This window comes from Clavelina lepadiformis, chromosome 2 (genome assembly GCF_947623445.1).
Source record: "Clavelina lepadiformis chromosome 2, kaClaLepa1.1, whole genome shotgun sequence".
Lineage (NCBI taxonomy): Eukaryota > Metazoa > Chordata > Ascidiacea > Aplousobranchia > Clavelinidae > Clavelina > Clavelina lepadiformis.
In genome coordinates this window covers 5,359,177-5,372,220 of record NC_135241.1, presented here as the reverse complement: position 1 = coordinate 5,372,220, position 13,044 = coordinate 5,359,177, and the positions used below count along the sequence as shown (strand labels likewise).

Below are 13,044 nucleotides of genomic sequence, written 5' to 3'. Positions count from 1 at the left end.
GTTTGTTTTATTTTACGAAACTAATTTATCCCATAGGACATTGGTATCAGCAAATTGCAACTATACAACATGGAGAAATCTCCTTTAACATTAATTTGAAAACTGACCAAATATTTTGAATTGCTGGTGACGCTTTTAGCGATCTCAACTTACAGCAAGCAATATGTCAGCTTATAAAATACAGGCACTCTCTAAGAAAAACAGGCAAACGTTTACTGAATAAACAGAAAAAGGCAAAAGTAATATAATAGTATGCTGATGGTATGGACAAACAATGCACAGCAACAACGAAATCAAACAGAGTTTGTACGATAGGGTGATGGGAAACTGGTGGATTCGGTCCAGCCATTTAAGCTATATTCTTCGTACGAAAGTATATGAAAGGGATGCAAAATGTATAAAGTATAGAGAAACAATACACTGCGATAAAGATATAATGTTTAAAGCGTAACTTGTTTCTTATATCGGTTGTAACGATATTATACTAACAAAAAAACAAAAAATGACGAAAAAGCTCAGCAACACTCAATAACATCAGAAGTACGATATCGCCAGTCGTGGTTGTCACTGTTGTAGCGGTATCCAAACTTTCCTTTAAAAACCGAAGTAGGGCTTGACACACGTTCACATATCGCCTACACCTTATTGGAAAAACACCAATGCAAACGAATTTCGGGATGATTCAAGACTTTTTTTATCACTCGTGTCGACAACAATGTCGCGCAACAATGTTATTGCTTTGTGCTAATGCTACAAGTTTAAGGCAGACTAGAATGATAGAGGTAGAAATTGATAAGATATGTGCTTCCCGCCTGTGGGTTTCATTAGCTTGTATGCCGTTAAAAGTATAAATTTTTCCAAAATTATAAATTCCAAAAAAGGTATAAAGCAATTATAACTGTACTTGATTTTCATCTGAATTCGCAAAGTTTTTATCATGAAAAATTTCGTCTAACACTTAAGCAAAGGACCTCCGGATGAGAACAACACATTTTTCGTACAGAAAATAGGAACAAACTGCAAAAAAATCCTTTTCTCAAACAAAAATAAAATCTTTTCCTTGCGTTTCTCCGCACGTGCAATTTTCTTCCACCTCTCCAATACTCTCCCAAGATCCGTAGCAAGATCGACCCAACATCGCCCTCCAACGGCTTACCATGCCCACCGTCGCGCCTGTAATTAAAACACAATATAAGAATGCTGTAAGCGGGAGCTTTACCTCCGTTGCTGCTGTAAGGTTTAATTTGGAGATTTTTGGGTTCTTACAGTAACGTGAGTAATGTTATGGTTATCATAACTTTCTTACGTGCCAACGGGGTTCACATGTATTTTTAATCTTGAGGATTATAACGACCTATATCTATTCCAGACTCTATAGGCCTAACTATTGTCTGACAAGCTTATTTAAATGAAATTTGTGTCTCCATTCTTTTTGAAAATAGTTTTCAGATAATGCCAAAAAAGAAATTTCTCCAACCGTTCTGAACAATTACACTTACCTTGGCAATGTCCTTCTTTGTTCATCGCTGTATCGTGACATTCAGCGCAGACTTCCGAACCAGGCTTGAGTACGTGATAGGGCGACGCATAGCGGCAGTACCACGCCACGTATGTTATCCGGTAGTGTATGCAATAGCTACAAAATGATCAGAAAGTGAGACGAACATAGCTGGTGATTACAACAATGTACACTGTAACAACATTTTCTTTGATTTTAGCAGCGTGACATTGCATAAACCACGTAAACTGATAAGATAATTTTCAAGTGTTTGAAAAGAATCAAAAAAATGCATCACTCAAATCATGCCAAAACCGGCTAGGCGAATTATAATGGAAATACAGAAGGTTTATATAGTTAAGTATAAGTGTCGCCATGTGCCAAATGTCATTCACAATGTAATTTTCAAAACGCTTGAAAGTCAAAGTTGAGTTAACTCACCGAGTAAGCGTACAGTTCAAAGAGTGTATAAATACATTGGACGTTTAATAAAGGGCTGTGACTCAGTTTTTTATTGGATAATTAAATTACCTTTTCTTTCTAGCAGCTATCTTTTTCATTACGCTTGGCCTCTCCCACTTGTCCGGTTCGTTTCGCTTTCTGTTCAAGTTTGCAGGCAGTAACTGCGCAATCTCTGCAAGAGTAAACATCAAATGAACTTGCTATAATTGTTGGCAACTTATCTTATCTTTTATAAATATTGAGCGCTGTCTTTATAAATTTTTAAAGGGCGAATTTTCTGAAGCACATCCAGATGATTCATAATATACTGAAGCAAATATTATACGTCTTTAACGTAATGTTAGATCAACTTACTTTACATAATACGCTGGTCACTTATAATTCAAATACACATTATTTGCTACACTTTCCTAGGAATTTGGAAACTCTTTGCATTGTCACCACTTTCTGTTAAACTTACCACTGTTTCTACATCTTCTGTCAGTGTGATAACACGCTTTTCTCTGTCTCCTTGACCCGCATGGTTTTCCTCCTCCGGATGGCTGGATGTGGATCTGTCTTCTTCTTTCGCGAGTTCCTCGTCCACATCGGGCTGTGCAATGGCTCCAGTGACTCCAGTACGTCATAATGCAGTCTTGTGCTTCAAAATAATGAGATTTGTAAGTGCAACTTTGTCACGTGTCTATGTGATTGTCTTTTCTGACGTACTTTTCCAGCGTAAGAGTTTTTCATAATATGACATATGAAGAATAAAGTCTTTTTGAGGTTATTTAAACACAGACTTTAAATTGTAGACAATTGCTATACAGATGACAGGATAGTCACTGTGGTGTAGAAACACACGCTATACTACAATTAAAATCCTGTAAAACGAGCGTTTGGAACACCGCAAATTTATGCCGAATCATTCGTATACGTTTCGGAAGCATTTGACAACCATTTTTACTGTAAGACCGTTTTTCAAATCAAACTTGATGTATTGCACTAGACTGATCACGCATCAAGGTGGGTTTTATCAGCCTACAGGCGACCGTGTAAAGATTTTACCGCCAAGTAAACGACAACGAAACAAGACAGATGAGGCCAGGGAACTTACCATTGAAATGATTCGCCGCATAATAGAAAGACATTTTCACAACGCTGTTTTATACTTGACAATCGTTTAAGCCTACGCAATTCCCCGTAGTTTATAACAGCAGGACATCTATTCAAACAACTAACCTTCAAACGAATAGGATTCTAATCTGTAGCGACATTGCGTTGATCGGATGCTCCGTAACCTATTCTTATATTTAAATTAGATTTACCTTTTCATTTCTATGACGGGCTTCGTGAAATTGAAGACATTCTATGTCAGGGTATCACATTACACCTAGGTCAATGCCGACATTACAAACGCGGACATTTTGTTCATATTTCGTCAACAACACGCACCATACGGTAACGATTATACAGTAAACAACCTTCAGTAAAATCTAAAACATCATAGAGAAATCACGTGACCATAACGTAGGTATAACTACAAGAAAAGCAGTGAGTGACGTATCGCTGAACATAGCATTGAATTGGTCTAATTTTCTTCCTGTTTTCCGGCCGCGCCCCGTTTCAACATCGAAGTTTGCTTTTCCTTCTATGACTAATATTGTCACAAACAATAAATGACCATGTGAAAATGACCTTATGTTAAAATGAGAAAGTGCACGTTAATGGTTTACTTTTTTCTATTCTTGTGTTGGTGAAAACGATGAAGGTTAAACGTGAGGTGATGCGGTATGGGATTTCCTTTCATTTTGCTTCAAAGGTTCTATAGTTTTACCAGGGGTTTTACAACTAAAGCGTTCACAAAGCTAAATGTTTGCGTAATACTTTAGTGGGTACGAAAACGTTCGAACTTCACCATTTTCCTGCAGTATCTTACGATTATACTTTTACTTGGTACACAGCTTCTTTGCAAATCTTACACCGAGACCTTTCAGTTAGTTTTGTATCGAAACTTTCTCAGCATGTTTTCTTTAACGTATGCGGGATCGTCCGTTCATGTTATTTCTAGCTCAACATTGTGACGAATTGGTTTATGTAGGCTGAAAACACAGGAATTTCTGCCTTTGTGTTTCTTTATTAATTAATTGGCCACCCACGGCGCTAGTATATATACACAGCCGGTGCGAACGAACGTTTTGACACTTGCGGCAAATCGTCGAACTACAGTATATGCTATCTTTTGAAGTGGTAAATTTTACACCACACAAATGAACCGAATGTTTTTTGTGAATCAACAAAAATTGTGAAATTCGGGCTATGATTAGATAATAGCGTTTGCTTGAGACAAGTACTCGCGTCGATTATTATGCGTGTAGGTGAAAAACAATTTTCCTGCCCGAATATAATTGTGTTCAAATTATAGCAATCGCTGTTTTATTTGTATATAGCGGGATAGATAGCGGATCGGATATATAACGACGCTTTGCTATCACAAAAAGATTAATTAGAGAACACAAACTCGGTTTTAAGAACCTAGAAAAGTAGAAATCACGCTGTTTTTTGCACTAACCACTTCTGATTAATCTTCTTAGGAGACGGCAGTCAACGACTATAACTAACTCTTTTTTCCATCTCAGCGCTTTTACAAAAATATTGAAACGGCTGTGTTATTACTCCCAAAATTAACTTGTTGATTGAATTAACATGTTTTAACGGCAAAGTTAGGCGGTTTTACTCAATTGGGCAAACAACAACAATTGGGCAAAAAGTAGATCGGTTCTCACCACAGTTGGCTACGTCATCGTAACAAAAGATGTAGTTTTCGCTATTACGTTTGGCTCTCCCAAATCTTTCTCAAAAAGGTCATTGTATTCAGCATTACGCATAAAACTGCTTTAAACGCTATACAAGACGTTGTCATTGTGGCTCTCTCAAAGTTATCTTTATTAAACTTAAGCACGATGCTATTTACACCGGTGACGTTTTAAAGGTCGTCAAAATAAGCCTTTCATCTTTCTATACGGTATAAGTTCGTTAAGAAAAGACTTGCTTGTTTTCTGTGGCATTAGTCATACTACATCACGTAAAGCAATCGTTTTATTTACAGAAGCAAGTGAATAGGTTTTACAACGGCTACTTCACACATTTATTAGTAATGGCGAGCCGCTGTCACTGTTTTTAAGCAAGACCGAAAATTTCTTATTTTTTTGGATAGGTAAGGAAATTAAAATCTTGAAGTTCCATCAACTCAAGTGTTTTACAATTCATAATACACTGCATGTGGATGCATAGCTCAACCTTGCTGGGTTTAACCAAATGAGGTATAGGCAGTATATTGGTTCCAGCAACTAACTAACGTTGAAACTTTGTGTCATCCCAAAGTGATATAATCGTAAATGTTTTCTTTATATCTCGTGCCGTAGGTTGTCATATTTGCCTTTGAAGTGTCAATAATTGCGGATAACGACGCGTGTTTGCTTCGTCGTGTAGTGTCGTTTCATTTGCCATCGGATGAACACATCAGGTTTGACCGGGAATCGTTTCATGTTTTTGCCCGGAAACCGATAGCCGTTGTTAGTGCGTTTACTACGCGACTGTCCCGGGAGTGGATTGATGCTGATATAAATTTGTAACGCCTGCCTTGACACGCTATCCTGCTTGCTATGCCGTTATGCGATACGCATGTATATAAAAGAGCACGCCCAACGTTTGATCATTACGTCCTATGCTATGGAATGCTTGCTATTCCTATGCCAAAGGACCCACGCGAATTCCAATTATAGCATTACGTGGTTGACCAAATATTGCCGTATGTTGTCGGTCACCAATTCCCAAGATCCAACCTTAAGACAACCTTATCTACGAGATGCTAATCGTTTGGATTAGAAACTTCAAGATCTTTTATCACTTGGTTTTCGAAGACTTTGAGAAAAGCCAAGCCCAGACAAGGACTAAAAATATTTGCTCAGCATATGGCATAAAACCGCAACAACGAAGCAACTCTCCGTATGGACTTTGTTGGGGCCAAGTTTTCACGCTCGTTTGCATTAAGACCCCATTGGTTTGCTGAACCCCACTTAGCTACGATATGCCAGCACCGGTATAACTCTATCTTCGTATTAAATTCTTTGAACTTGGCATACGCTTAAATGTTTGTCTATATTAGGTCAAAATACTACTTTCACGGCTGTCACGAAATTGGACAAGTCACTGACCCGATGTCGCTGTAAACGATTTCTGTCCTATTTGATTCCATTTTAGGTCGAGTACCAACGAAGCCGAAGTAAGAGCAGCTAAAATTTGTCGCGGTGGTTAAATGTACAAAGACGTGAACAACTGAACATGACTGAGTTGAACGTTTTTCCACCGCTGACGTCCTACCAACTTTTACTTAAAACGTACCGCATGTTATACTTCAAATGTAAACGAAAATTCTTAGGATATAAGTCACAACCATTTTAGGTTGGGACCAATAATAGTGTCGTATATGGATTCTAAAAACAGCTTGTTTTCAATTTGAAATGTGAAAAAGCTTTCGTTTGCGTTGTTTTTTTGCAGTTTGAGAAAAAGTGCGTGGGTGTCCGGTTTTGCGGCTCCTCTTTCATGCACCCTTAATCGTATTCGCCCCTCGCTTAAGATACCGTTTTGGGCGCGATCCTTATACTCAATATTTATTAAGAATATCATGACCCACGACCGAGCTGAGTTGTGCGTTGTATTGGATTTATCTTAAAATCCTTCCTGTCTTATACAGGATTAAAGTTCAATCAATTATAACGTAAGTTTACACGAAACTGTTTGGTGCAAGATAAATTTTTGTGCGTAATTTATTGCTCTTAGATAAAACCATTTTTCTTACGAGGTATTAAGAAATGTGGCTTCTCAGTGTAGAAGGGAGTTTACTCGATTTTGACTGACACCAATAGAGTATTGCTAAACACATGAACAGCATGTTATCATGTACACATTAAGGGTGCCGAAAGCTCAATCACCATATAGTTGATAAGGTTAAATGCACCCAACATGCTCCAAAAAGAATAGCGTCCACTTTACAAAATTATCTTGTCGACTTATAGAACGGTCATGCTAAGTGTATTGGTTTGCAACGAATAGGTTACTACTTACTTTAGTTAGATTTTTTTTGTGCAATTCAGGGGCTTCACCATACGAGTTACGGTAATGTCCATTGAACAAATGCGCAGGTTTAATCCGTGTTATAAGAAAATGCTTCTCCTATTTAATGCTATCCGTACCAATAACATATGAATACGATGTAACCGTATTCAATAATGGACTTTACTGTGCAATAATTAACGTGTATACGGTTTACGGCATATCACAAAGGCCATATTCATGTCTAGGTAATTATATATCCACAACTTGCAGGATATTGAGATGAAGTGACTGTTAATTATTTAAAGCAGCTATCGCATCATCATGTATTGAGGCTTTGCTACGTTAGATTAAGATTTATTCGTTTCAGCACAGCTAAAGCATAACGCTTGCCAACAAATCCTCTTAATGTGACTATCCCATTTTACAAACCAACGCCTATGTTACCGTATTATTTCAAGAACAAGTATGCATTTTTTTAGACATCGATAGCAGTGTAAGACATCGACCCCTTGTAAGACGTTTTGAAATTTCCCAACACATGTCGGGTGAAATTTGCTACTCTCCATTCCTTTACGAAAGAGTTTTTTGAGAAATAATGAAGATTATAGGTAGAAAATACTCTGATAATTCGCTTCATTATTAATTTCGAACAGGACCGTCTAAAACCATCGATTAAGTGATGTTGACGGACCCACAACAGCGCAGTGTGTCCCTGCTCTCATGAGAGATGCGACCAAAGGATTGGAAATGGTATTAATGTTACTCAGTGTTCCTTCTTTGATCATGTGTTAGGTTTAAAAGCGTGTATATATCGTGGTTAGTCAGCAAAAAGCTACAAGGGCATAGCGTACAGTTGTTTAAAAACCGATAACGATATTGTATATTTTTAACTCCCACAATAACGGATTAACCGTTTTAAGAGGAAAACATAATTAGCTAAGTCATCCTTGTTGAAATGAGGATGTCCACTTAAGTATAAATGTTGTTTTTAATGACGCATATTAAGAGTGGACAACACTATAAATGAATCACGGATTTCGTCACATTTGCAGGTGTATCTAACCGACCGCATCTCAAAAAGGTTACATATTGGTTTCAGCGGTCGTTATTTAAACATCAATACTTTATAGCATGTATACGCATCTACCTTAATCGACAACTATGTCAAACCAAACCTCGCTTTTAAGCGATTAGATATCGCAAAAACACTACGATCGTATTTATTCATGACGCATTTGATCACGGGTCAATGTAGTTCTTTAAATTTTATTGCAGCACCTGGTAATCCATACTATGTTTTTCTCCTGGTGGTATGGTTATTTACCGGTGTTAAAGCTTACGAATCTAAATAAATGGCGAATAGAAATTTTCTTCAAATGATCAATAATAGAATATTGACGAATGTTTCTCACATATGATTATTTACTGACCGACATTCTTTTATGTCATTTTTCTCATTTGTCAATTTCCTAAACAGGACTTGAAGCTCGATACGTATATTACTGTGCATATTATTGAGTTTACAACTTTTGTTGCTCCAAACCCTTTGTAAAAACTCTGGCATAATTGGTTCTGACTTAAACGCAATAACTAAAACAAGATGCTGTATATCTCATCAAGTTTGATATTTTAAAAAAGTGATCAATTTTCGGACACAACTGGCGATGAAGGTCGTTCTAGTTGTAAAACGTCGTTTAAAATGTCTTTCAGGCTGAATTAGTGTAACGGCAGTTGGTATGCTCATACGTCGTTTGTTTACTTCTGACCTTCCAACATTGTTGTAAACTTTATTATGGTTATTCACGTCCGAATAAGGCATTGTTTCAAGCTCCGTTCGGAAAATTTAATGTTTCCTCAGCTAAAAGGGTCAAACTTTCCGTTATGCTACAGTCAACCTGCACGAAAAGGCCGCGGAGCAAGAACGTCCGTGAAAGGGAATCATATTTCGAGCAAATATCACTGCGGTTAATGCGTCGGGCTTGGCATTTAAACAACGCCGATAAAACAAACCGATATTAAAACGATTTATAACTTGGCAAATGGCGCGTTAATGGTCGACCAGCTAGTGAACGCCAGACACATACGGCTTGAGCACGTCTTAAAGGAGCTAAGTCCTGTTTACCCATAAGCATGCACTCGTTCCGTGACAACCAATTGCTTCCATGTTTGCGCACCGGGAAGCCCACGATAACCTCAACTAAACCTACTTTGACCTGACTGATGCCGTAGATAGTTGTTAATACGCATTCGTGTTAGGTATAGCTAATGCTTGGTGACTAACATGCGTTAGCTGCAACGCCGAAATAAAATAAATTTTTAAAGTTACTTTCATCCTGTTGCGGTTAAGCGAAAGTTGCTTAGGATTGAAGCTACCGTGGGCAACTTTCGACTGTAGACGACGATCCGTATTCCGTGTGTTTGCAAAGGATGACTTGTAATTTGCTTAAACAATTCAGCTAAGACGCAATGAGTACCTATCAATTGCGTTATATACCCGACACAAGTCCATGGTATTAATAATAAACCTAGTACAAACCCACTATTTGATTATTATTGACCAAACTCGTGTGCGTCGCACTCCGCGCAGCAAAACGTGCTGCTGTACCAACCGCTTTGACTGTACGAATAAAGGTGCCTGCGTTTCATACACAACACACTCCTCCTTCCAATCAGTGTGTGTTGAATACCATACGGAAAAACTGTATTCTATATTTTGGGGATCGGGTGATAGCGCAAGTGTGTACCTTGTACGTTTGCCTTAATCTCGCTAAAACAGCAACCCTTACAAAATTTACTGTAAGTAGTGTAAAACTACATACATTTGCTCAATATTTTTAACAGTTTCTCGAGTTGTTCAATATTGTACAACCTCGCAACTTGAAAGCTCGAAGTTGCAATTAAACTTAGAGTTATACTACGTCTACATGAGTCGCCGCAGTAAACTAAAGGATATCCTGATGGACATAGTTGCAATTGCCCAATCCCAAACCTTGTTAAAAATTTATGACTTGAAAGACAACTTTTAACCTGCCCAACCTTTTGAAAAGCGGTTTTCGAATGTTTTCTTTATATTTCGTTTGATATAGTTTTGCGACCTGCAGAGATTGTTTTAATCTTTAACACTCTAAAGCTGACAGGTGCGTCGCCCTTCCAATTTTTCTATCGAGCTTTGTTTATCTAGGCACGACTTTGCCCCTTGTATATTTGACAGTAATCCGGTTCACTGCACGGCACACTTGCCGATTAATTATCGCGCAAATGAAAACAGACAAAACTTTTATCACCGATCACTTCACCAGCTTTTGTAAAACGTAAATAATGAACATAAAGAATATTCGAAATTGTTAGCTCAGCGGAAATCTATTGTTCAAGACGTCGCTGTTTCGAGACTCTTTTGGTTATTGAGATCTTTTGCCGAAAGTTTGTTTGTATTTAAACTCTATTTGTAAACAACAAAATGTTGGCGGTTGGAGCTTACAAAAATATTTTACAATTTCATACAGTTGTTTGATGTTTTAACACCAATAAAATGGTATTTGCAGCATTTTGTTTTCAATTTTATCAACCGTATGCAGCTTATGCGATAATAGCGGAAATATAATCATAAATACAAATATGGCATCATCCTTTAAGGATCAAAGATCACACATCCTTTTCCGATCAGACGCTCATCGGCTTTCACCGCAAACGTTTCTCTTAAATTGCAACTTTTAATCTCAGATCTTGTAAAGTTTGCACACTACCGGCAGTTTTAGTTATGACTGTCAGACCATGTAATCTTGAAATTGATTCACGGTTGCACAAAAAACGATTTCCATAAAACGCTGTTATATTTTTTATGTTGGCAAAGACACATAATAATCATCACTGATTCCTATGTAGGTACCTACAGCTCGGGTTTACACTTTCGAATTTCGAACTACAATTTCTATGAAAAATCTTACCTCGATTTAGACAAAATTCCTCGTAATCTGAGCAGCAATCTCCGGATTTCTGACAGAACTCGTCACAGTAACATGTTCTTGTGTAACGACTTCCGTGTCCTCCGTACTCGTAGTTACAGGAAGAACTTTTGCCTCCGCAGCAGCGGTTAATGTCTGCGCATCCTGCCTCCGAAAACTGCTCCGAGTCAATCACAAAAAACATTAAGGCACAAATTGTGAAGAAGCAGAAGTGACGGAGCATCTTTTCGGATCGAATTTAAGTTTCCGGACTTGATTCCTCCTTGTGTGCTGCGCTGCAGTTTGTACCTTTTTTGCGGTAATCAGTATATACAAGTGTTCAATTTGCACTATTTTACTCCTGCCGAATTATCAGGAATCTGTATATAAATATTTCAGAAATTTGAAAAAAATTCTAAATTAGACCTCGACTTCAATAGTATCTGTTACACTAAATAACATCTCATGCGCCTTATAGATTAGGAACATTGACTTCCGAAACGCACAAACAGTTTTGTTTTGATTGAACATTACCGCTTGAATGGTTAAAATGCCCAAAGGTCAGTGGACAAAATAAAAAGATGAGTGGGAGATTTCGACCTCGTTATCGTCTGACAGTGGCTACTACAATGGGCCAGTGTTTACTTAATCGGGTTTGTCATGTTAACCGCATCCTTTCAACTTCTGTTTGCTTCAGTAAATTGCTCTGTATAAAAGTAGCACCTGAATCAAAACCCAGCAATATGTGCTAGACGTGTAAACGTTTTTCACAGCAGCCGAACAGTGAAAGGCGTTATCTTGTTCTTATCCATTCATCAGTGTATAGCACAAACCAGCATGTTCTGCTAAAAGCTTCCTTACAATCGGGAAGTGAAAACAATCTGTAACCTGGACGCCTTTTATGTTGCCAAAAGCTCCTTTTTTCAGTTTATAACTTTTTGCTCTTTTTGAATACGTCGAAATTCCCTGTACTTTGCAACTTCATTTAGACAATCAGTTACCACAATGTGCACTTTTGCGCGACTCGGTCTTGCGGTATCACTAAGAACTAAGCCATGTTAACAACGTGTTGGCAGCGGACGGATGACTTTGCTTTGGCGCTCGTCAGTTGCAAGTTTGTTTTTACGTTCTTTACATTTTTTGCGCAATTATACAAACTGTTCAAGCAGACAAGTTTGTGTTAATAAAAGTTAAAATTTAACTTCCTTGTGCTAATCGCTAACGCAAGATATATCTATAATACTCTTCACGCAATATCGAAAGTTGCATGTGGTGTTTTACCCAACTTCCTACTTATGCGCATTCTATTGACAGAAGCCGGATTATGTAAAAGTAGTTCACGAGGATATGGTTTAATTAACCATTCTATATAATTGCGGATTTGATTTTGTATAAACTTGCTTACGCGATTAACTTACGGTCTTACGCAAATCCTTGTTTCCTCAGTATCACGAGGTTATTTTATTACAAAGGTTTTGACAAACAGATACTTTCTTCTGAAAAATCCTTTCATTTGCTTATGCTGTAAATTTAGGCATCATTACTGTGCATCTACTTTGCAACGCTTTCATCCTGTACTTCTATGTCGTTTGACTAGTTCTGGGAAACTGATACTGCGGTCTTAGCTATATCGTCTGGTGAAAGCAAGAAAAAAGAAAACCGGTAACTCAGCTACACTCGATGTCGTAAATGGTTAACTGCAGCGATCGGGCGAAAGTTGTCCTATCTGACAGGCAGCGGACATGACCAATTCCCGACGATCTGCACTTAGTAATCAGCGGTTCGACTTAGGTTTTCTTATAAACACAAATATTTGATGAACTCTGAATCGTGTCGGGACGCAGCACGACATGTCAATATAGAATTTGTTCGCCATGTAAGGAAAAGAAATGATAAATCGCTATTTATATTTACACAAACGCTGCTCGAGGCAGCAATGGGACACTGCAAACGTATTCTCTCTCATATGAAACATTTCTGCACGATCTTCCGGATTTGTGTCGTTGGATTACAACTCTCTCAATTTTACTATGTTTCGTATTTGTG

General features: G+C 37.9%; 1 protein-coding gene across 1 annotated transcript; it reads right to left on the bottom strand.

Moving 5' to 3' along the window:
* Window positions 1–190: 190 nt before the first annotated feature.
* On the bottom strand, window positions 191–11,374 carry LOC143447527 (somatomedin-B and thrombospondin type-1 domain-containing protein-like). The gene is made up of 5 exons (XM_076947712.1): window positions 11,002–11,374; window positions 2,421–2,600; window positions 2,030–2,132; window positions 1,500–1,636; window positions 191–1,173 (listed from the first exon to the last, which is right to left on the bottom strand). Exons 1-5 carry the CDS (start codon window positions 11,240–11,242, stop codon window positions 1,037–1,039), a joined length of 798 nt encoding a protein of 265 aa, XP_076803827.1. The 5' UTR covers window positions 11,243–11,374; the 3' UTR covers window positions 191–1,036.
* Window positions 11,375–13,044: the final 1,670 nt, after the last annotated feature.